The 26,285-nt window shown below is 39.8% G+C and overlaps 1 protein-coding gene across 1 annotated transcript; it reads right to left on the minus strand.

The window, feature by feature from the left end:
* Positions 1-3,703: 3,703 nt before the first annotated feature.
* sec14l8 (SEC14-like lipid binding 8) lies at positions 3,704-25,231 on the minus strand. Its single transcript, XM_034216685.1, has 12 exons — positions 24,871-25,231; positions 22,738-22,813; positions 13,867-13,910; positions 12,174-12,236; positions 10,208-10,396; positions 10,008-10,103; positions 9,831-9,891; positions 9,591-9,674; positions 9,388-9,494; positions 6,992-7,131; positions 5,838-6,007; positions 3,704-5,734 (listed from the first exon to the last, which is right to left on the minus strand). The coding sequence occupies exons 1-12, from the start codon at positions 24,922-24,924 to the stop codon at positions 5,580-5,582; spliced, it is 1,239 nt and encodes a 412-aa protein (XP_034072576.1). The 5' UTR covers positions 24,925-25,231; the 3' UTR covers positions 3,704-5,579.
* Positions 25,232-26,285: the final 1,054 nt, after the last annotated feature.

Below are 26,285 nucleotides of genomic sequence, written 5' to 3' on the forward strand. Positions count from 1 at the left end.
CAATGCAGTTGGTCCTGTCCTTTGTTCACTAAAATACAATATGTTCCCATAAGTCTCAGATCTGGATATATCAATCGCTCACCAGTGTATCTTTTTATTAACATAACAGATCAAAAGTAAAAAAGACAGACCCCCAAATGTATTGGCCTACACCTAAAAAACACAAGTATTTGTGCTTCACAAATCTTTTTAAAAGAATAATATAATAATTGTATACCACTAAAGGTTAAAATAAGGGGGGAAATGTTACATCTGGGTCTGGCTAACAAGCTAAATACTACTTTATTGGAAAGGTCTACCTGCAGTTTGTGCAGACCCACTTCTGGGAATAACACTTTTTTTTAACACAGCATCACGTTTTGCTTTAAAATGTGTGTTTCTACAGTAGCTGCAGCCTCATTGGAGATTCCATTTTAAACACGTCCTTTTCTCTGCCTTTGTAATGTTTTAAATTCTACAGGCATTGTCTCCTTTAATGTTATACTTTAATCCAAGTACATTTTTTACACAAATTCTACATGTAAAAATGTTTAAAGTAACATTACTTCAACTTGAGAAAAATCCTTTACCCTTTCCATCCCTGCCTCTACAAAGACTTTGCATAGGACTTGCTGAGTCAGTCATCATTGGAAATGTATCTTAAAGCATATTTTTACGAGCACCTATTCTGAATGTATTTTTTTTTTTTTTTTTTGGTTTTGTTATTTCACTCGAATTTCCTATTTTTTTATTTTTTTTTACGAGGACAAAGTTTACCTCTTTGTTGCTTTTAGTAAATTGGGCTAATTAGCAATACTAATAATAATAATACATTACATTTATAAAGCGCTTTTCCTGGTGCTCAAAGCGCTTACAAGCAAGTAAAACAAAATAACAACAAAAGTAGAAAGTGCTAAGCTAGGAGGAATAAGGGCAAGGGGTTAGTTGATTAGGAGTTGAAGGCAAGAGTGAAAAGGTGAGTTTTGAGGGATTGTTTGAATGATGTGAGTGTTGGCGGATCTGACGTGGCTGGGGAGGGGGTTCCAGAGTGTGGGGGAGGCTGCTGCGAAGGCCCTGTCACCCCAGGTCCGGCGCTTTGTCCTGATGTGCTGCAGTAGGTTAGCTTCAGCAGACCTGAGGCGACGGGTGGGGGTGTGTCGTTGGATGAGGTCACAGAGGTAGGGGGGGGGCAAGGTTGTTGAGGGCTTTGAAAGTGAAAAGTAATATTTTAAAGTCAATGCGGTGTTTGATGGGGAGCCAGTGGAGGTCATGGAGGATAGGGGTGATGTGGAGCGTCGGGTGGAGGTGAGCAAGCGGGCAGCTGAGTTTTGGACATATTGAAGTTTTTTTAGTATGAATGCAGGTGATCCAAAAAGTATGCTGTTGCAGTAATCCAGTCGGGATGTTATAAAGGCATGGATCAGAGTTTCAGCAGGGGTCGATGAGAGGGAGGGTCTAATGCGGGCGATGTTCTTTAAATGGAAGAAAGCGTTTTTTGTGACCTGGTTGACGTGAGGGAGGAAAGTGAGGGTGGGGTCGAGGATGATGCCAAGGTTACGGATGTGAGTGGAGGGGTTGACAATGGAGCCATCGATGGTAAGAGAAAAATCTTGGGTTGAGCGGGTAAGTGAGTTTGTTCCGATTTGTCACAGTTAAGTTTTAGAAAATTGTTTTGCATCCAAATTTTAATGTCAGTGAGGCAGGTGCTGAGCTGGGAGTGTGTGGTTGGAGAAATTGATTTTGTTGAGAAGTAGAGCTGTGTGTCATCAGCATAACAGTGGAACTGGAGTTGGTGTTGACGGAGGATTTGTCCAATTGGGAGGATGTAGATGATGAACAGAAGGGGACCAAGTACAGAACCCTGAGGGACGATTGACGGGGGCTGTGGGGGATTTGGAGTTGTTAATGGAGATGAATTGATGTCTGTCAGAGAGATAGGATTTAAACCAGGAGAGGGCAGTACCGGTAAGGCCAATGGAAGACTGGAGGCGGTTGATGAGGATGGAATGGTTGATCGTGTCAAATGCGGCTGTTAGGTCAAGGAGAATGAGAATTGAGAGGGAACCAGAGAGTCAGCAGAGAGGAGAATGTCGTTGGTCACCTTGAGTAGGGCAGATTCTGTGCTGTGGCGAGTACGGAAACCAGATTGAAAAGGTTCATGAAGGTTATTGCAGTCCAGATGGGATTTTAGTTGGGAGGCAACAGTTCGCTCCAGAATTTTGGACAGGAATGGGAGGTTAGAGATGGGCCGGTAGTTATTGAGAGAATCAGGGTTGAGGTTTTTTGAGTATGGGAGTGACAGCAGCGAGTCTCAGAGTAGGGGGGGACGAGTCCAGTGGACAGAAAGGAGTTAATGACTGTGGTGATAAGATGAGTGAGTTGGGGGAGGCAGGCCTTGACAAGGGTGGAGGGCATGGGGTCCAGGATGGAAGTTGAGGTATTCATGCCGGTGACTTGGGCAACTATGTCCAGTGAGGTAATTTGTCTGAAGGCTGTAAAAGGGTGCCTGGAAGGGGGAGGGTAGGCAGGTTCCGGAAAAGGATGGGTGGTGGACGAGACGGAGGAGTTGGCTATGTTGCTGTGTATTATTTCAATTTTGCTTTGGAGGAATGAGAGGAAGGATTCACACTTTGAGGTGGTGAAGGAGTTGGAGATCTTATCCATGGGGTTGAGGAGCTTGTTAATAGTTGAGAAAAGGGACTTTGGGTTATTGCTGCCAGATTGTATTACAGAGGAGTAGTGGAAGGAGCGTGCACTGTTGAGGGCATCTTTGTACTGCTGTTGGTGCAGTCTATAAATGTATTTGTGGATAGTGAGACCAGTTCGTTTAGCATGTCTTTCGGGGCTGGCGACCTTTAGTTTTAAGGCAACGGAGATGATCGGTGTACCAGGGGGCCGAGTGAGTGAAAGAGACATACTAGGTTTTTATTGGAGCGAGTTGGTTGAGACAGGAGGAGAGAGCATTGAATAAGTGGAAAACCTGTGTGGAGGCGGGCCTCAGCCACTTGCTAAACTAAGGGGTTTGAACATTGTCAACACTGGTTAGAGAGCTCCCTCTTGTGTTCAAATCACAGACAGCATTAAAGTTCAAAGTCAACTTTAATGTAATCTTACTCGGTTTGTGTTTACAGACAGAGAGATCGAAATGACGTTTCCAACAATCCCGAATATAAAATTATACAATATACAGATATGTATAAAAATATGTATAACATATGTATATCCTTCACAATCAACAGACACATTTACACATATTAAGATAAAAGCACACATTAAGATATTGGTTGGCTATACAATAAAGTTTGTGGTTAAATAATGAATCAACACAAGGTGGGGGAGCTTAAGAGCTGAGAGGAGACTGAATTATTAGACATTTCCTCTGTTTGCTAACTCGCTAGCTAGGCTATATTGTGAACACCTTTTGCAGGCATGGGTGTAGCCTACCTGCTGCTTTGATTTTCTCCCTAGCTATTGTATGACGTTGATTGTCATATTAGTACTACTCCAAATGAGAAACGGGGGCTTTCTTCATGTTATTTCATTCCAAAACATTTTTTTTATATTTGTGTGTCACCTACATCCAGACACCTAAACCGCTAGTCTTACTGCCGCCCATTGTAATTGTTTTCTTCACTGTCACATACCCTTTTAAATAATACAGTGATGTGTTTTAATGGTTGTTTCAAGGAGTCTTTCATGAAGAAAAAAACATTCAGCAGAGATGTTAAGTGTAGTAACACATTTATTTACTTCTCCTACAATTGTTTTTATAGTATCTTCATCATGTGAAAATATTCAACAGTTTGGACAGTACAGACATAACAGAGAGCATATTTTCTTTATGTTTAAAAGTCGCCCGAGAATTGTACAAAATGTAAAGGAAAATAATGTGAACATCTGTTATTCTGCCACAATCAGTAATTGTCAAGAGACGGTAAAATATTTCATTAAATTCACTGCAGACAAGTTCCTATGAATATTGTGTGTATCTGATTAATCATATACTGTACAGTGTGTATATATAGACTTTAATATTTTTGCTATTATATTAAAGAAAAAAAAAGAAATTCTGTAAATTAAATTAGGAATGAAGAAATAAATATTTAAAGTAATGTTGCAACCATGAACGTGCATTGATTATATGTCAAGGGAATGCAATTGAATGTAAACAGCTTTCAAGATTAATACAACTTAATTGAATTATGTGTAATTAGGTCTTAAATACATTTTCAGTGCAACTTTAATTTGACAATATTTCTAAGCAAACATTAAGGCAAAAAGCGGTAGGCTATATAAAAGGTATATTCATTTCTAGATTTCTTTTTTTTCTTTCAGTCATAAAACAAACAACATATTCATATTCTTGCAACAACAAATATTGATATAGTAGACTGGAATGCCTTTACTGTTAATGGCTGTAATGGAAAATAACTATTTATGCCACAAACCATGTACAGAAAATTGATTTTGTGCATAGAATTAAATATTATTTCTCTATGGTGACTTGATTCACTTGGTGTCCTTTAATAAAACTATGAACGGTCAACACATAAGAGGATCTTTGTAGATTTAGCATTGCACTCCAACAACATTGACAAATATATAGTATTTTTGAATGCCAACTATTCTTCTTCCTTCTCAAAACCAGTCGCCATCTTGACTAGATTCTGTTATGCTAGTAGCAGCTAAAATAGGTCGCTATAGCCTACAGTGACCAACAGATGCAAACGCGCTGCAACAGCCTATAACACTTCCATAAGGAGAAATGGGCTGCACTTTAACAAGTGATGCTTCGGTCCCAGCTGTGTGCATCACTTTGTAGTGTCCTTGTTTCTCTTGTGATTTCAGCTTCTAGCAGCCTTTTGGATGTGCAGCGTTTCTTTTATGCAGCTGTGTGTGTTTCATCAAGTTGGTGAAGATGTTCCTTCATTTGCAATCATTTTGGCCCAATTGTATTTTTTTATATTTGCAATATTTTTTTAACTGCAGCACATTTCTCCTTATGGAAATTCCTCCTAATTGCTATCAGTATCCAAAGGTTCACATCTTTCCTACCAACAATAACATCAATCATAAACTGTATGGCCAAAAGAATGTTGACACCCATGTGTAATTGTCTAATATCCTTATTTTAAAGCAAAGAACATTATTTGTTGCTAAAACAGCATTTACTCTGGTTTTAGGCTTTAGTGAGGTCCAACACTGATGTTCAGTAGTAATGTCTGACTCCTTTATTGGTCTTTGTGCATGGGGACATTTCTATAAACGGTAACCACAAAGTTGGAAGAACACTGTTGTTTGTTTTGCATTTTCCTTTCTATTAATCAAAACTCAGTCCAAACCATGAAAACCATAACTCAAAGTGCCCCAAAATGTGTGTATGTGTCCATATACATTTGGTCATAGTACCTGTGGTTTAACTAATGTTTCTAAATGGACAACACATGACTTCATAAAAAATGATTAAAACGGTTGAACACCAAGAACCTGACTTAGTTGAAATACTTTTTGGATAATGGCAGCATGTTGCATTTCCTTTTTAACTCAAGTATGTCAGGCTGTGCTTTATCCAACAACATGGAAGTGGCACATCTTCTCGGTTATGATTGGCTGTTGCCCTCAGCTTGCACGGTGGTGTCTTTGGAGCCGCCGTTGCTCTGTGGGGACTGTAAGCGTTCCGGTAGCAGGACCTCTACGGTAAAGCTGATTCTTTTGGCCTGAAACATGCTGTAAGTGTTGTCAAATCTCAGAACATCTGTGGAAGAAAAAATAGAACAGTACATTTACCTTACTCTCCTCTCAGACAGCACATTGTAAAGTTCTGAGCTCCGGTGAATGCAGGGTGTTGGGTTACTCACAGACTCCCGGGCGTTCACAGGTCAGTGATCCGTCTTCGGGCACTAGGTGAGCGTTGTATCGCTGGCTGAGCACCACTTCCTCCATCTGAGCTGCCTTCTTCTTTTCACCCTTTTTAGCCTTCACAAACACCCCAAACCCAATGTCTGCACCTTCACTGGCAAACTGCCATCTATGGGATGAGAAGAAAAAGGTTCTCCTTAACACTGCTTTGACTTTTTCTCAGACCTGATTCTATTACAATAATACAAAAGCACCACCATTGAAAGCACTTCAAAAAGTCCCTTGTGTTTCATAGCCAAGGCCTAACATTAGCACAACACAAAGAAAATAAATATGCATGTATCTGTTAAGCTTCATTTGATTGTGCTACTGCTAGTCTCACTGTGATAACAAATATTGGTTGGAAAAGGGTGACTTTAATGGAAAAAACATTATTTAATTTGTTGGAAAGTGCTTAAAATAAGTAACTTTAAGAGGTAGCACAATAAAATTGATCATTGAAACAATTAATGCTCCTTATTCTTCTCTTATATTGGTAATTATGCGCTTTTAATAATTATCGTGAATACAGCTTTTTTTTAATAAATAAATTGCAACATTAAAATATTTTTAAAAAATCATGTGATGCTTAATCAGCTTCATATATCTTAAAGATATAGCTATCAATACAACTTAACTTAATTATATGTAATAACATTATTTTGTGTAAAAAGGCTTTATGCACTCTCCAGGCAGATTTACATTAAAAAAGAGATTAGTACTCGTGTAAAGGCTGTTCATCTCAGATTACTTGTGGCACTCTTTGTTGGCTTCGCTTGTTATTATTATAGTTGCTATATGAGTAACAACTTGTTGGACTTGTCATTTCTTTGCACTGATTAATTGTTTAGTCAGTAAAATGTCAGAAAATAGTGAAAAGGCAGTTTTAAAAAAACAGCGTAAGATCACAAAAAGCTTCTTGTTTGGTCTAACTAAAACTCAGAGATGTTCAATTAAACAGGTATGCAGCGAATACTCAAATCCTTTAAGCTGTATTCAGTGAATATTTGCTTATTAATAAACGAATGAGTAAATCAAGTCATTTCCTCAGCTCTAAATGACTGAACACCAACTGGTCAGCTGCCAGTCAGAAAGCATGTGGCGTGCAGCTGACCTGAGAACGCAGCCCGGGAACAGTATCTCATAGTCCAGCTGCTGGGAGGAGCCTCGGCTGACCGTGGTACATTGTTCGTATTCCATCTTCACATGGTCCCGCACGTAGTAGGAGGGGGGGACAGGGCTCACGTGGTGTATCTGCAACGAGTGCATAAACAGTCAGTCGGATGTCAAAAACGTGATTATATGAAATGTAAAAAAATTGCGGGAAGGAGAAATGAAGAAAAATAGAAAGCCATCACTTACTTCGTGACATGTTCTGAATGCTTGTTATTTAAAATATTTTTGCACAAAAAAATCCTCTTTTTTACTGTTTATTCACATAAATATCAAACTAATCAACTGGTCCCAGTAATACACTACACAGTGCAGTACTGGGAAGCACCCAACAGGGGCAGAGATGTCATGAGTGTGATGATTTCAATCCAGAATGACAGATAGTGTATATATTATAGATGTCAGACACAGCTAAGTTATTATAAGGGAAGTCAAACTCCTTGCAAACAACCTCACAAAAAAGAAAAGATACAAAAACAAAAGCATTGTCATATAGTCCATTATAGAGCAACACATTATTGGACATCTACTGATTTTAAATTCTTTACAGTGCAGAGATTTCACTAAACCTCTACGAGGATAAGCGTGAGGAAAAAACTACCGTACAAGATGTATAAGGCTTGATGGTTGTTTTAAAGAAGCAATATTATATTTCTATAGGAGCCTCCGTGCTTCACATCACTGCAATTCAAAACAGACAGGATCCTCCTATGATATTAACATAACAGAACATGTTTGCTATAAAACCGACAATAATGAGTCCTGAATATGCAGAGAAATGCACACTGATGATGTGACTGATCAATGTTTCACTGAACTCTACCAAAAAGTTAAAATTCTAATTAAATCAAATTTCCAAACAAGTTGTACAATATAATTGTATTTATTAAGGCCCATAAATGATGCCCAACTCTTAAAGGAACAACTCATCATTTTGGAAATGTACTCAAATGTAAACTTAGCGCACCATTAAAGCTAGGAACAACGGTAAAAGAAATAGCCTGGCTCCTCCCAACAAAATCTAAAGTGTAACATTGATTAATTGTGTTTGAGTGACATGTGGGACTATTTTAGCCAGGTGCTGTGGCCTCCTTGAATCACTAACAGTATAGCAGTTTCCCACCACTTCCATTCCTTTGTGCTAGGCTATAAGCTAGTTGTCTCTTGTCTTTAGCTTCATATGGTTAACAGACATAAGTGTAAACTCAATCTTCTAATCCAACTCGTGTTAGCAAAGCATGAGAATGGGCGCATTTCCCAAATGCCACACTGTTCCTTTATTATGGTAACTCGAGTTCCTACGACCAAACTAATATAATACAGTCAGTGAAACTCAAGACACAGGTAGCTAAAGGAGATTTTTTTAAAAGGGTAGAAAAAAGAAAACACTTAGAGGCTGAGCATCTCAATTCCTTGAATCTTGAATGCAGCCGTAATGAATTTCTCTCTTCCTGATCCTCATTTCTCCTCCGCCCAATTTTTTATCTACGGAAATGGTGACAAACGCACGGTCAGTTTTCTCGTCTAAAGCGTTGTCTATAAGCGCGACTACCCAAGCTGCTCTGCATGTGTCGCTCTATACTACATCCCTCGTGCTGAGGGCTGTTACCATCTCTACGCAGCGAGGCAGGGGTGCGGCGTGAAGTGGGAGTTATTACAATTAATTTGTCTGTGCAGCAAACCAATAGTTCAATGCAACTGGCAAAGTTGATTCATTCTGCCAGTCCAGTAATGTCCTGTATTGTTATTGACCTTCTGTGATCAAACTGGCTTATTCATGTGTAACAGGAGCCTCACCACAGCCAGTGACGGCAGCGTTAACATTTTATAGAGAACGTCTGATCCACTGTGTTCAGTTTGGCCTGTTTGGAGCCTGAATGTGGCGTTGCATTACCAACACATTTCATATACATAGCAAGCATGCTAGCCAGGCAGTCCCTGACTAAAGCAAAGCTGTAAGCTGCCAAACTACATGAGCACATGATCCAAACATGTGAAAATAAACAACAAGGCATGAAATGTTCAATATTATTTTTATGGCGGACATATCATGCTCATTTTCAGGTTCATATTTTAGTTTTGTGTCCCCACTGTGACATGTTTCCATTTCTCATACTGCCTGTGCTACAGCACCTCTTTTCACCCTCTGTCTGAAACCAGAGCCCAGTCTCCCCTGATTGGTTAGTTGGCCGGCTCTGTTGTGATTGGTCAACTGCTTAGCAAAGTGTTGGAAATGTCCTGGCCCCTAGCCTATCACGTGCAATGTGTAGGAGCGCTAGCCAATAGAAGCGTGTGTAGTGATGTCAGTATGTTACATGCTCTGATTCACAGACTCACCATGGTGCGACAGCGAGGATCTCCATCAGGATCCGTCAGTTTACCACCGTATATCACCGGCAGCTCCTCTGCATCAATGTACTTCATTAAAACCTCCTGCCAGTTAGCTGTAGGAACAACAACGGTCATTTCATCAGAAACAAGGGAGGTCAAAGTGTTTCGATTTGGTGCAATATTCTCTCAAATATGATGTTCTGTCTTACCCCCGAGGATATTGATCTTTTGTCTCGTGTTCTCACTCAGAAAATGCTTTACGAGGTTGTAAGCCACAGGAAAGAGTTTAGGAGCTGCAAGAGAACAAATGTAGTGTTAACTAAATGTTCACTAGTGATAAGATAAACTCTGGCTCCACAAAAACAGGGTCAAATTATTTAAAAAAGAAGCTGAATAAAGAACCGCAGGTGGAATCAATTCATCATTAATCGATTAAAGGCCAAATGTACCTTTAATGACAAAAAGCCTTTTCAAGCCTTCTGGATAGTTGGCTTCAAACATCTGGAGGATCTGGTGACACAGAGAAACATATCATGTATTCATTCATGTTTGACGCACGGTACACTTCTAATATACGTTTTGTGAGCTTTACATCTACAGTGTACTGTAAGGGCATCTCTCCATACCTCTGTATATGTCTCTATAGCAGGCTTCCATAAGTGTTTCAGACCCAGACCTTCTACGTCGTAGATCATGGTGATTGACTCAACGTTCCTCCCAAGCTGGGGACAGAAAGACAGGGAAATTAAATTGGTGGAACCATACAATAACATTAAAAGTGTGATCAGTAGCACTGGTTCTCTGTCCTACGTCGGTGTTCTCAAACCTTCTGCGACTGGACGTCACATTCCTGCTGCAGGACCTCGCAGTCTCTGATCTTGGACTTGATGAAGTCTTGTTTGGATGCAGACAGGAAGAGGCCTTTAGGGTCCACAGGGCCGATGACATCATACCAGACGGGACTGCCCTCCCGGTCGTGACCACACATCCCTCCGGACAGATACTTCTCTATCACCTGCAAACAGCAGTCATTTAAGATGGTTCCATTAGTTGTGTTCTGTAATGAAAGTAACAGCTGCCAGGCTGCCAGGCTGCCATTGGCTCTGGGTTGACAATAGGGCATCCACTATTTAACATTAAACAAATGGGAATAGCAAACATCAAAACTGGTACTTAATTACTTCATTCATTATGTTTGTTGCATTATAGATATTTAAATATTGCTGTTATGTCAGACCCAGACAACCCCGCATGTGCGGTGGTGAGTTTAATCACACAGGAGCATTTTTCAACTCATCAGGATAATTTATTATCTTTATTTGTAATCTATACACACAACATATATTGCATGTCTGTCTGTCTTAGGAAAGAGATTCCTCCTATGTTGCTCTGCCAGAGGTTTATTCATCTTACCCTGTTAATTGTGGGGTTTCTTGGGAATGTTTCCTTGCATGTTGTAACAAGAGTTAAGCGTTAAGTGTCCCAGCACCTTTTAGCTGGACAGAAAACTATACTGCAAAGCCTGTACAACAGAAACATGACGTTTAAACATGTCAAGTTTGTTTAAGTAATACGACGGAGTATCTTAGATACTCAAAAGTAAGTTGATTAAAACTAAATTCAGTTTTGGCAACCAAAAGCTGATGCCTACTTGCAACAGCATTGAAGAGTTAGCGTTGAGCCGTTATAAAATGGGGGTTTATAATGTTTAGGGCAGGGATGGGGAACATCCGGCCCCCGGGCCGTATACGGCCCGCGAGACCATTAGTGTGGCCCTCGAGGTAATTTATAAACACACGCAAAAAAGAAAAAAATTAAAGAAATCTAGACCGCAAAATAATTAAACAAGTGAGTGCCTGTTTTTCCTGGCCAAGGGTCCTTGCACACAACACAAGCCTAACGTGTCATCACGTGGTATATTTCTAGTCTGACAGGGGTGTAGTTCTGACGGGGAGCACCAGAACGCAGCTCCGCTCCGGCACTTCCAAAAATTGCAGTACCCATAAGGAGCCGTACACATGCTGCAGTTTTTGCGTGGCTGTGTTTTAGTTGAAAGCCCAGTGGCGATCTGTCATACTGATCATACAGACAATAACTTTGTTGTTATTAGCATCTGGTTAGCTAGCTATGCTAACGAATATAAGAAGCTTTTTCTACAACCAGTGAGGTAAAGGCACATCTTTATATGATCATTATAGTTATAAAAAAATAAGAGAATAAAGTAAACAGGTATAAAATACTATATGACAGTAAAAAAAAGAATACAGTTTGAAAGGAGAGTGATTTGTAAAATATCCATAAAGAAAAATAAATCTGCTTACAGTTGTGTTTCATATGGGTGTTGAGAGATGTATCCATAGATCTCCTGATGTTGCTCTCAAAGTGCACCAGATTGATGCTTTTAACTTCAACATTTAAAAAATAAATCTTCCCGGGGGAGCATGCCCCCGGACCCCCATAGAGGAGGTTAGGTCTCCCCCCACTTAAATCATGTTCACATGGATAGGACTCTAAATAAATTTGCACACATCTTGTGTCCATATCTTTCTGTTTTGGTGGTCATGCCACACCGTGCACGTGCATGCATGCGTGAGTCATGGTGAGATATCTGGATTAAGAGGTTGCTTTTTCTTTGCACAGAATGAAAGAAAGGTGAAATTAGTGGGCTGTGATTTTAGTATTTTTAAGCAGAGGTCAATAATTTGTACGGCCCTCGGAGGATGTTGAAAACATTGAAATGGCCCTTGAGAGGAAAAAGGTTCCCCACCCCTGGTTTAGGGTTTAGTGTTTACCTCTGGTGGACGCCAGTCGGTGATTATTGCATCTACTTTCATCTGTTTCCTGAACTCCAAATGCTGGAAGAAAAGACAGGTGCATATTAACTTTAAGTACATTCAAGTGAGGTTGTAGTTTTGTTCCCTGATGACAGACTGCTTGTACAGTGGCAGATTGGCCTGAGCACAATGTGGTGATTTAAGTGGCTTAGGAGGTAACAGACAGCAGGTGAAACTAAAGCTGAACCCTCAGCAGGAAGGGGATCAGTAATGTACCGGTATACTGTACATGCCTAAAACCTCAAACACACCATCAAAGGGGACCAAAGATCATTTGTAATACGCTAATCATCTTATTATTTATACATACACATTTTGAATACTGGGGCAAGAAATTCAAAAAGATAACATAAACCAAGTGGTGAAGTTCTGATGGAGTGTTAGTTAGTCATGGTTTGTTCAAAGATCAAAGCTACAGTTACACCCTGTTCGTGTGTAATCTCATAAAAATGCCTGCAAGGCAAACGTATGTTGAGAGAAACCTCAGTTAACTGTAAAACTGGCTAACAATTAGCCTCATGCTAATGAAGAAAAGTGACAATGTTAAGTACTAGCCACTGCTTCTGTTAGCTTCCCTTATGTTAGCCTACAATGTGCTTTAGCTCATTGGTGGATAAGTGTTAAAAAGTATTTCACTTGCAAAAGTACTTCCATCTCAAACATGGATATATGTAAAGACCCCAAACATCAGTTGGTGCAGCTTTAGTTAGTGGCTATAAAATCAACATGGGCCGTTTCTCAATGTCGAGTAAACCTGCTGCAGAGCCACTATTTCAAGTATACTACGTCATCTAGTGGCGCCAAAGGACTGTTTAAATGCATGTTAAATGCCCAGCATTTGGCGCCACTCGATGACGTAGTATACTTGAAATAGTGGCTCTGCAGCAGGTCAATATCGAGGAGGCTTGCTTGGTAGCACTGGGCATTTAAACAGTGATTCGGCGCCACTCGATGACGTAGTATGCTTGAAATAGTGGCTCTGGAGCAGCTTTACTCAACATTGAGAAACGGCCACAGTCTCACTGGGGGTGTAAAATAATAAATAAAGCAGGTTCAAATAATTAAATTGCATACATTTGATTTTGATTGTTTGTTATGTGGATGTGTAGTATGTATGTTTAATAAAGGTGATTTAGCAAAATACACCAGTAGAGCCTCAAGAGCCTTTCTTGTGCTGGCAGACACTTAGAAACATATTGGCGGGGCGCACTTCGCACGCGCACACACTAAAAAATTCCACGCGCTCCGCGCTCACATTTTGCTAGGCCCGCGTGCCTTAGCACCGCTGCTATGACTCCATCCTAGGGGAAACACTGGACTGTGTTGGTAAATATTATTATTTCTTGGTAATCACTCATTGAATCCCTTTATCTATATCTTATCTCCTCAGCCTGCTGTGATGACACAGTTTCCCCACAGCCACGCCTTATCACACGGCCCGTCTCTAATCTGAAGGCCCTCCTTAGCTGATGGCACGTCTGTGCTGCTGCAAATTGCATTTTCACATACAAATAATTGACTAAAAGAGATAATGGACGCACCTTTGCTTTCAATTCAGAACCTGCTTTTTATTGCACTACTACAAGAGCCTGACACAAGCAGGTACTGTAAAATGTCCTGTCCTACTCAACAGAGAAGCTGAACTTGTTACCTTGCGCAGCATGGCCTCCGACTTCTGAGTATTGAAGTTTCTGGCTGAAAAAGAAAAGGCAAGGAAAATAAGGCATGATTTGTAGAGAGATCCATAAATGATTGTCATTAAATAAAATGAAGATACCCAATTAGAGTGGGATTCCAACAATACATTTTATCAAAAGAAATTCAAACTTGAATAAAATGTAGGGAATTAGGAGAAGTAGCTCACGTACGTGTCAATAATGTTTGTAAGTATGTTTGATTGTCTCATTCAAAGTTATTATGTGCAGCTCCACTAACATGGAACAGTCTGCAAAAAGAATGGAAAATTACCAAGCTAGTACCACTACATGTTTTTAAAGCTCGGTTGGATGCTACAAAATCAGATGCTGTTGGTACCTGTACATGTGGTTAGATATGTAAATTATAATCCCTGTACATTTTGCTGTATGATGTCCTTTTGTTGTTCTGTTGTTTATGTTTTTATGTCTTCTTGTGGAACCTACTGCTGCAGGTCTCCCTTGAAAAAGAGATCATTGATCTCAATGGGATTTTACCTGGATAAATAAAGGTTTAAAACATTTTAAAACTAAATTAGACTGGATGTGAATAGGACCAAAAAAAAGGAAATGGGTCAAAATGATGATAATCATATCCAGCAAACATGTGCGATAATAACGTATGCATAAGAGGTTCTATATTATCACACTTTACTTGACCCAATCTTTACATCTTCTAAAAATAGGAAACAATTCATTAATATCAACAAATAAGAGATGTAGAGGGAAACGAAGAGCAGCAACTAATGATACCACCACATCCTGTATTGTTTTGGTTGATCTAAACCTTGTTTTAAAGTTGTATAACCAAAATAAAAGGGTTACTTGGAAACCACTAGTAAACCAAAATATTACATTTAGTGTGAAAATGTGCAAATACTGGCAAGAATGATATAACAGTTCCTCAAAAGTGTCTCCATAATTGTTATACGGCGGCTCCACGGTCCATAAATGGCACAAGGCGATTTTTAGGAACGTGGGACATTTAGGGAAGTGGTAAAAATTGAAATTGCGTAATCTTCACTGATACCCTCTGGGAATTAACTTGCATAACATCCACAATACCTCCTGGACTCTAACAGAGTAAAACAGCTGTGTCAGTATGACTGATCCAGAATAGTCCTAATGCTCCATGTAAGGTGATTATCTCTGCAGCTTAATGTCTTCTGGAACAGAACAACAGCGCTGTGGAAGTGACACGCACTCCAACAGCAGATTATACTCCTAACTATATGCTCCAATCTGCCACCTTAACCAGGACATAGTGACAATTACAAAGCACAGAGCAGGTTACAGGCTGTGCATTATTTTGAGTCATTAATAAGGATTACTCTGATAACTTCTTCTTAAAATGGGGTCTTATTGGAAGGAAAGCACTGTATATTCGATATATGACACTTACATGACAACTGTTTTATGTAGCCCAACATCATAAATCATTATTTGCCTATAAGCATACAACACACTCAGTTCCTAAAACCTTAAGGCAGGATCCACCACCCAGGACAGAGAGACAAGCGTGGTGCAGTTCTCTGAAACGTTATCTTAAGCTGTGATAAAGGTTCATATTGAGGCCAGTACGATGAACAACAACAATTATCTGATAACATTTAACAAACCAATATCTCTCCCACCACTGGTCCAGGTTTAATAAAACAAAAAGGGACAGTGGGTTTCGTGATTATATAATCATCCACTGGTGGCCCTAGATTTAGACTTTTAGATGCCTTTAAATATAACAAGTATCAATCTTGGCTAGAAGCAAACATAGCAAATAGCCCTACGTGTCTATACCTCTGCAAAGTCAAAGGAAGGCGAAAGTCACAACATTTTTAGTCATTAGAACGTCGAGATAGAGTAAAAAAATATACATTTGACATTGATGTGGAAAAGACTACTCTCTTTTAACTAAATCCAACTTCAAGAGTTTTTAATAAAAAGCTGCTGTTTGCGAAAGTGTATTTCACCAAATTCAGGTCAATATGTTCTACAGTTTCTCCAGAACAGAATGAATTGGTGTCATGTACACCGCTTTTATCTTTTAAGGTGGAGCTCCTCAGAGATAAATACAGTGTACGCCCAATTGGAGGGAATCGTCTGAGACTTAGAGGCTTAACAAGCAAGTAGGTTATCCTGAGAAAGAGGAGAAGGGTCATTCATTGGCAGACAGAAACAGGTTATAGTTGAATCTTTCCCACAGTCAGTCGCTGTGATTCCCATTATTTCAACCATAACATGACAAGAAATATGAAACCTTGGCAGAGGAAAGTGTAGAGCTACGCCCTGTAGGCCTACCTCAAGGCATATAGCTGTGATAGTTCATACACTTAACCCTCCTATTGTCTTCGTTTCCCCCCCTTACTCTGGTGTTCGCAGTCAAATTTGACCGGTCCTGTTTTAACTGCTATTACATTAACACAAAAACCATTAATCATCACCAAATGTCAACACCCTTTCAAACTGTAAATATTGTATCAGACTACTGGTATACATGAAAACCTGCAGGAAATATACAAAGAATAGACACTGAATATGTATTGCGTGTGCCAGGTGTGATCCATGTGGGGGGATGGGCACATAAGAGCGGGAAATGTATCAAATGGTTCTGTGTGTGTGTGTGTGTGTGTGTGTGTGTGTGTGTGTGTGTGTGTGTGTGTGTGTGTGTGTGTGTGTGTGTGTGTGTGTGTGTGTGTGTGTGTGTGTGTGTGTTACAAAGTTGACTAAATCATCCAAAATGCAATGAAAGTGGTGATCAGCAATTGTATATGTTCAAATGTCTACTGTGAAGGATATCATAAAGCCTTAATGCAATCAAATGTAAAACCAAAAAGTTATGATTGATGAAAGTAGTAAATCGGTCAGATTTGACCTGAAGACAACAGGAGGGTTTTAATAACTGGTTTACATTTATCTACTGCCAGCCAAGAGCTCACCTGAAATCTGTTCTTGAAACCTTCTACTGTTGCAAAGTAATTGTTAGACAGCCAAAAAGCAGCTAGTAGTATGATTTGATACCTCTTATACGAAGAGAGCAACAACTTAAGCTGAGTTCAGATATTTTATTTTTGACTAAGCCCTGTTCAGACATTGATTGGTCATTTGTGGCCACTGTCTATAAAGGAGCTGTGATGAACGGCTCTGTTGTGATTGGTCAAAGCTTAGGGATGTCCCGCCCCTTAACCTATCACGTACAATGTGTAGTAGCGCTAGCCAATAGAAGGGCGAGTGTTTCATAGTGATGTCACTATGTCACATAGGTTAACAAAGGGCTGGGGAGGAGTGTCAGAGAGAAACTCCCTATAGAGCAGCGGTTCCCAACCTGTGGGCCGCGGCCCCCTAGTGGTCCGCGAAGGCATTGCAAGTGGGCCGCCAAATATATTTATTTTTATTTTGTACAGGCTAAAGACACAAACACGGACATAGCAATAACATATAGGAGATGACATTCCCATCTCAGACAAAAACAAAACAAAAACAGGAGAAATAAATATACAGTCAGGATCACTTCAACATTTCACAAACAAAAATAGGTTGACAACCAAAAACCACCAAAAGCACAACATGGCGAGCATATTTATTGTTTCTTTAATCCCACTCTTCGTTCGAGCTCATTATTTCCCATTTCATGGCATGTTCAGCCTTTGATTTTTTGTGGCAATAATTTTTTTCTAAATAAATTGTATTTTTGATCTACTCTTCAAACACCTTAAATTAAGATTACTCCTTGATTGACTTTTAAAAATATGCATTTTAGCCAGAAGAATAGTTATATTTATTAACTGTGTGCGGTCTTCATCTAAAAGCCCAAATAAAATAGTAAAGGGTTTAATTTATTAACTGAATGTAAATTCAATATTTGCCGCCAAATAATTTGCAAAGCATTATGTTTTGTGTGGAAACATTTTCATCATTAAGATTTCTCTTTATTTTAACCTCTTTTCCTTTCTCTTTCTCGATCCTCCTTAGCAACGGTCATTACAGTCCTTGACAGCAGGCTGTTATACTGGATTTACAACGTGTCACATGTTTAGCCTCCGTATTGTTTATGGTTGAATATGGGCCACGAAAAAAAATGTGATTCTTAAGTGGGCCCTGAGTTGAAAAAAGAGTGGGAACCGCTGCTCTAGAGGGAACTTTGGGATTTTAGCCTTTGCAGACCATTTACACACAAAATCCACACAACACAATACAGGAAAACCAGAACAAAGCACAATAAGGCCTCTTTAACTAAATATATTGAAATCAGTTCAGACAGGGCTAAATAATTGTTGAGATCTAGATAATGATGAGGTCAATCGTTAGAGCTCACTGTGTGCCACCTCAGGCTTTTTGCTTTAAATCAATGACCTGGACTGGGCTATTCTCTCATGTATTCCCAAAGCCAAACTGATTAGATTAGATTTAGATTAGATTCAACTTTATTGTCATTGCACAACAAAATGCAGTTTGCATCCAACCAGGAATCATAAAGAGTATATAAGATGGGAACAGGGGCGCCGCCAGGGATTTTGGGCCCTATGAAAATATATCACATTGGGGTAGGGGTAGGGGTAGGGTAATGTTGTGAATCGAGTGGCCCATGGTGGTGGTGGGGTTATGGTATGGGCAGGCGTATGTTATGGACGACGAACACAGGCCACTCGATTCACAACATTACCCTACCCCTAACCCTAACCCTACCCCTCACACTCATCTCATGAAAAATGGGAGCAATAACGTCCTATTAATGTTAATTATTGATGATTGATGAAAGGTTACTTAAAAAAAATGTTCTTAATGTTCTGAAATAGTTTGGGCCCCAGTCAGTCACAGGCCCTTAAAATCGTCCTAACTTTTCACCCCCTTACGGCGCCCCTGGATGGGAAACATCTCTATATTCATATAGAAAGTGAAATTACTTGAATCATTCAGAGCTATAGGCCAAACAGGCACCACATTGTCCACCTTTCTAGCTGTGACGCTGACCTTTATCCTTTTGTACGGTTTCATTAAAGAGAACAATTTGCCTACACTGCCACTGCGCTCTTCTTATGAAATCATTTCACCCTCTAGTCTAGGGCAGAGTCCTGCACGGGTCTGATTTTCAAGACCCGCTCCCGCCCCGCACCCGCGACGTGCAATACCGAACCCGCGACGTGCAATACCGAACCCGCCCCGCTACCCGCACATATTGCCAATTAGTTCCGCAACCCGACCCGACCCGTCGGCACAAGATCCGCAACCCGACCCGAACCCGCATAGCCTATGAGCAGTGAAAACGTGCAATTATTAACACACGCAGTTTCATATTTGTCTCAGAAAGCGTGGGATGTTGGTTATTTCCTCCATCTAGGATGACACAAAAAGCCTCCCAGACGTTGGATTTCGCTCTTGAGGAAGTGTTATTGAAAATGCTGTATTCTCCGCTAGAGAGCTCCACCTCAGCCATTTCGAATGTGGCGCGCACAGCAGCAGATTGATGCGCTGCAGAGGTTATGATTATGCGCGGTCCCGCGGGGGAGAGGTCTGAGGATTTTAAACATTAAACTAATTTATTATTATTTTAATATATTTATTATGCAATACCCGCGACCCGACCCGCATCATCTTTGTTTTACCCAGAACCGAACCCGGAAAAAAGCGTTTGAAAAAATACCACCCGCGAATCACCTTTTTTGCGGGTCACCCGTCGGGTACCCGTGGGTACCCTACCCGATGCAGGACTCTGGTCTAGGGAACACAAAGCCACCAGAGCAACAGCAGAGCGTCTACTGGAAGAACGCTTGTCCATCTTTAATGCGATTAGCTCTGGATTAGCCTGAAACACAGACTGCTAGTCCTCTGCTGCAGAACTAATCACAACAAGGCCTCCTTTATCTCTTGCTGAACACATCAACTCCAACAGGGCTTCAGATGGAAAACCATCAGGGATGATGTGGCTCAGATTCATTATTTTACATATATTTTTTCAGTATTTCCCAGCAGTTTATATAAAAAATCAAATCAAGTTTTATTTATATAGCACATTTTTAAAACGATTTTTGGTCGAGCCAAAGTGCTGTACATATAATAATTGCCTTACAGTAAGGCAGTGGTTCTCAAACTTTTTCTGTCAGGCCCCCCCTTTGGAGAAAAAAAAAAGTCGGGCCCCCCCAACACAAATAGTCAGGCTCAGTGGCGACGCCAGAGATTTATTTTGGGGTGCTGTGGGGTAGCTTGACGTTTCATAGAGGGTGCTCAAACATTTAGGGTTTCCCATTAATGTACCGGGAGCTACAGTTGAATGTTCTACTGCAACACTCCCCACGCATATACACAGTGTAGGCCTACCCGCGACTGTCACAATGAAGGCTCGATAATCAGCTCACGGCATATAGGTGTAAGCAGGGTTAAAGTGCTATTTTTATAGGTGATGTGTGGACCTCACATAGGGGGGTCCGGGGGCAAGCTCCCCAGGGAAGATTTTTAAATATTGAAGTTAAAAGCATCAATCTGGTGCACTTTGAGAGCAAAATGAAGAGATCTATGGACATCTCTCAACACCCATTTGAAACAGAACTGGAAACAGATTTACTATTTCTTTATGGATATTTTACAAATCACTCCCCTTTTAAACTTTATTCTTTTTTTACTGTCATATAGTATTTCATAACTGTTTTTAATGTATTCTCTTATTTTTTTATAACTATAATGATCATATAAAGGTGTGCCTCGGAAATAATTGTTTACATTAATGGTGACCAAAACGTTTGAGACCCACTGAGATAACACTGAGAGACTCCTTTAGCTCACTGAGTCTCTCAGTCTGACAGGGGAGGACTCTCCTCCACTTTGTTGTTGAAAAAACTCCTTACAGTATATCCGTTAGCGTAGCTCGCTAGCACCAGAAGCTAACAACTACGATCTCCGGTACCGGTGCGCTCTCTCTCTCTATAAGTGAGTGCACACAAAATGGCTCGTTCCACACACACACACACACACACACACACACACAGAGCCAAGCTTTAATGAAACACAGAGAACCAGACGTAATAGTACTGTACTGTATTATATTATTTTCAATCAATAATTTTTCAAAATATGATTATTATTATTTTTATTATTTTTATTTTTTAATAACCATTTTCCCCCCTGGTCTCTCGCGCCCCCCCTGTCATGCCTCTGCGCCCCCCTGGGAGGGCGCGCCCGCCACTTTGAGAATCACTGCAGTAAGGACACTATACAGTAAATACAACAGCACAGTTTGTGCAGAATATCAGTATGAGAAAACGACACCCTCTGACTTTAGACCCTCAAGGAAAAGTAAAAAAAGAACTACCTCTGTAAACAAGTTGACCTTTTCCGTTCATTGCGAGTACGGTGAAGATAATAAAGTTGTTACCAGTAATAGCGCTCAGATTGCAAAGTGACTAGAACGCAACCATACACATATTTAAACCATACAGTCTATGATTTAAACACACATATATGAAGTCACGCAACATAAACTAGGCATACATGGGAAACGGTTTATTTTTCAATAATTGTAATGATCAGCCGTTTGTTATTATTGACCGTTTTGAAGAGCAGCATACGTTTTCCTGTTCTTTTCTTTATTATAGCTGCTATCAGGTGTAATCAGTACGTGGGCTACACAGGTTTCACTCTATCACAAGTAAGATCATAATGAAGCATTAGTCGGTAAAATATGCCAGTAGCAAATGACTTCTCCCACAATATGATTGCAACAAGTAGTCAGACTAGCTTCAGTGGCTATGCTATCATCATCACCAGAGAAACTTTGATACCACCGTTATGATGCCAAACAGTGTCATTTCAAACAAAAAAAACACACTTATGGGGATGGGAAATATGCAACAGGGGATGTTGCATGTGTGACAGTCACACAGTGAATTACTACTTTGCAGCAGTCGCTGTAAACAGTAGGCTGAACGACGGTGGACGAGCTCCTCTCCTGGAGTCAGCAAACGCGGCTGAACCACGGCACTCTGGAGGAGAGTATAAAGTTGGAGAAGTCGTGCTTCAATTTAATCTGTTCTTGTAAGAATATCAACATGAGCATCGACCCAACGCAGTCCGCCATTGTTCTTACTGCGAGTGGCGTTTCAGAGAAAGTCAGCGACGTATAGGGTGGCACTACATGGGCTATGGGCAGTAGAAAAGCAAAAGGGTTCGGAACTCATTGAAAAGGGGGTATCGGAGTGTCCTAGTTCCTATGATATAATACATTAAATAAATGTGACCTTACGCAGATAGTTAGCAGAAAATCAATAGATAAATTAACCAATTAAAAACGATGAGGTAATGAGCTTGTTAGCTACTGTGCCTTACAGTATTGGCACTGCAAGTCTGATGATGCTGACCCTGCATAGCAACCTCACTTTTAGTTTAAGGGTAATTAAGGTGTCCAGTCAGGTCGCAATCCAGTGCAAATCATTTTAGAACTTGCATTAAGGCCTACAGCAAAACCTGCCGTCACCCAACATCAACCTATCCAATACAAATAATCTGTGAGTCTAGTCAATTCTTCTTGCGTTTTAACCTGGCTTGGTTCTTCATCTGAAGTTTGAGCAATCACAGTAAGGCTTGCAAAACATGTGAGTCTCTTTCTCAACCCTTGCAAATCAAGTGTGTACAATGTGTTGCAATATATCCTTTCACGCAATAAACCACGGCAACTTCTGCTTTTTGCATAAGCTTAACGGCACCGACATATTTTCAATGTGAATGCATGCAATTGAATGTAGGCAAATAGGCACAGGATAATAGGGTTTTTAGGGTATTGGTTTTCCTGTAGGTGCGAGCTGTGGTCAGGGAAAGCAGCAGGTGCCTCAGGTTTCCCAACTCACCTCTGAGCCAGCGTAACAGGAAGTGATCATGCTGTGCAGGAAGTTGAGGTAGAATATCTTGTATCCTCTCTCGAAACTGAGGCCAAAGGATGGAGAGAAGAAGAGCAAATGATGGACACAATTTACTAAAAAGGAAAATCACAGAGGTTTCAGGACTAGGAAAACACGTTCAAGGAAATGTTTAACGCTATACTTACAGTCGATGACACTGAAAGAAAAAGAATACAGTACTTTTTTTTTCTTCAGATGAGTATTTATTTCCTAAGGCTGCTAAAATATGTGACTGTGACAAATCATTTTACACACTTTGAGAGCAAGGTTGAGAAATGTCCCCCAAGGGATGCCATTTCAGCTTTGACACATGTACATTCCCTGTTTGCTTCCAGGGAGCCTGAAATACTTATGTATATACTAATGGCTTAAAGGGCCCTATTATGCTCATTGTCAGGGTTCATATCAGTATGTAGTGTCTCTACTGGGACATGTCTCCATGCTTTAATGTTATTGTTCTCATCCTGCCTGTGCTGCAGCACCTCTTTTCACCCTCTGTCTGAAACCAGAGCCCAGTCTGCTCTGATTGGATAGCTGGCCAGCTCTGTTGTGATTGGTCAACCACTTGGAGATGTCCCGCCCCATATGGGAAATGTGTTGGAGCGCTAGCCAATAGATGAGTGTTATGTAGTGATGTCAATATGTTCTGGAAGTAAAAATAGACAGAGGCATTTCATATTTACATTCACTGTTTTGTTTGTTTACTATAATAGCAGAAAAGGAAACCAGCAAATATTAAAACGTAGGAAGCTGCAAGCAGTTTCATTTATTTCTGAAAAAAATACTACCAAAGCCATGGGCATTGCCGTGCAGCTATAACAGCCTTATCTCTTCTGGTTGTAGACTTCACACTAGATGTGGAACCTGGCTGCAGGTTGAGACAAAGAGCATTAGTGAGTTGTTTTGAGGCAACTGAGTCTCAGTCAATATTTGAATTCATCCTATAAGTGCTGGATAGGTCAGGACAAGTTCAATTCATTCAGGTGCACGGGGGCATTGTCAGGCTGAAACAGGAAGGGGCTTAAAAAACCGGTAGCCACGTAGTTTTTGATATATAGTGAAATTCCTCTTATGTAAACGTACAGCTTACAGACTTATAAAAAGGTTTCTATATTGTAATGCAGTAGCGGGAAAAATAAATAAAATCATTGATTGAAAACTGAGATGATGCTTAAATAATGTGTCTAACCAAAAATAGTTTGCTGCATTAGTTTTGATTGATAGTTAATTGTAGCACGTTGATGGATAATAATAAAGTACGTTGTAAAAAATGTATTGATTCATGCTTTCTCAATAGTATGTAGCAATATTTTTGATAATCGTTTAAATTTCAACTTAAAAAGCCAAATGCCAATATATGAATGGTTCAAATCACTTAAGGAATTGCTATACATAGTAATGACTGTGGTTTTGTTTGGAGATAAAGAAGACTGAAGACTTCAAATTGAATTTTCAGAACATTTGTGAATAAAAATGATTTGCCCCTCTCACTTGGAAAAGGCTTTATTATTATATTATTATACTACTACTTTATGCGAAATCTGTAACATTTAATCAATTACTCAATTCACTAAGACAACAATTCGATTCTTGTATTACTAATTCATAATTTCAAGTGGAATTGTCAACAATATTCTGGTTCCAGATGATCAAATGTAAAAAAAAAAATGTTTTGTTCAAATATATAATAGAAAATACATATATTGGGGGTTCAGACCTGGTGGGAGGAAACAGATTTGATCATTTGGGGCATTTTAATGGGAACTACTTTCTGACCTGCTATAGTCAAAATGCTGAATCACATAATCGAGAAAATAAATGTTAGTTGCAGTCTTTAGACAGCTAACTTGTTCTTAATAATGGCTTATAAATTAATTATGGCTAAAACGCAAAAGATTCAATACCCTAAGCATGAAGAATGTAGGAAAGCGAACGAACCCTTTAAAAGACAATCGTTTATTATTACACACGTGCTTAACCAGAGAGATTATATAACATTCATAATGGGATTCCTAGAAAGCGTATTCAAGTAAGGAGATAGGTTACTACAGTACAAAGCACAATTAATATTAATAAACGTACCTGCTCCAGTGCTTCCGCCTGTTTAGGACTCAGGTCTTCGACTCTGCCGCTCATGTTTGCCAGCAGAAAATTCAACACGGATACTGACGGAGCTCCAAGTCAGATAAACAGATGGAGCGAGAGATAAACAGCGCAGTCACCGTTAACGGGCAGGCGGATCTCTGTCAGACATACGCCTCCCAGATGATGTCCAGTCGCTGCCTAGCTACAGTGTCCTCTTCTCTTCGCTGTCAGCAGGTGAGAAAGACGGCCGACGGAGGAAAAAATTGTAAACACCACGCAACGCCGGTCAGAAATGCAGTCCAACCGGCTGACTCTGTCAAAGATAGGGAGTATAGACGGGAGCGCTACTCGAGTAAGAAAGGAGGGACCAGAAGAGAGGAGTGGCCACGCCCACTGTCCAAACTAACGCTTCCAAACTATCTGAAAAAAGAACAACTGAATCTATGGTTGTAATGGTTGTCAAATTAGAGAACGGGTTATTTTTAACAAAGATTTGTTTTAATTGTTTTTAGTGGGGATAAGCCAAATATCCACATTGTAGTAAAGAGCTGACAGATAGTTGATATATTGTTTACTTTTTCCTATATGCAATGTTATAGATCACGCATTGCCAGTGTGTTGTTTGTGTCTAGATGTAATTGTAATTCCGATTATTCTTCTTTTTCTTTTAATAAACCTACCCCTAACCCTTAATAACAAAATGCAACTGTGAACCATGTTCAAGCTCAACTCTCTGACTACATTTTGCACATGTTTGCACACATGTCTGTACAGCCCTCCACTTTAAAATATAGTCACTGTAGTTTGCCCTATTGTCATATATTCATTGTCCTAGGTGATTTGGTTTAGTTTGTATATCTGTCTGTTATAAATACTTGTCTTTATTATTCTTTTGTAATGCTAAATAGTTTATAAAAAATACTTATTTTTATTATCTTTATATGTTTTACCTATGCACCTTATTTTATTAGATTGTTTATGTTCAGACACCAAAGCAAATTCCTTGTAGGCCTATGTATAAACCTACCTGGCAATAAAGTCAATTCTGAAGAAAAGATAACATAAACATGATTTGACCAATATGCAGTTAAATGCATAACATTACCAAACATAATTTGAACAATAATGCATGACTGATACAATGTATATTAAACTCTGTACTGAATAGATACAATTAAATGTATGTCCTCTATTGGAAGACGGGATGTCTAAAACACTTAGCCTATAACAAGGGATTTGTAGCTACTGTATACAAACTGTAAAGTTACTGCTAATGTTGACATGAAACTTCCTGTTTTTTACGTTTTAAACTGACGAACATGCAAGAGGTTTTTTATTGTGAAACCCTACAGACATGCTAAACCAGTGTGCGAAATACGGGGGGGTCCGGGGGAGCTCCCCCCCCCCCCCCC

Source organism: Gymnodraco acuticeps, unplaced genomic scaffold, assembly GCF_902827175.1.
Source record: "Gymnodraco acuticeps unplaced genomic scaffold, fGymAcu1.1, whole genome shotgun sequence".
NCBI lineage: Eukaryota > Metazoa > Chordata > Actinopteri > Perciformes > Bathydraconidae > Gymnodraco > Gymnodraco acuticeps.

Excerpts from the sequence above, each read along its gene's own strand:
- sec14l8 (XM_034216685.1), bottom strand. The coding sequence starts at position 24,924 with ATGAGCGGCAGAGTCGAAGACCTGAGTCCTAAACAGGCGGAAGCACTG. Across the intron at positions 10,397-12,173 it reads CCGACTGGCGTCCACCAGAG|GTGATAGAGAAGTATCTGTC; the intron begins GTAAACACTAAA and ends TGCTGTTTGCAG. Across the intron at positions 9,892-10,007 it reads CTATAGAGACATATACAGAG|ATCCTCCAGATGTTTGAAGC; the intron begins GTATGGAGAGAT and ends CTGTGTCACCAG.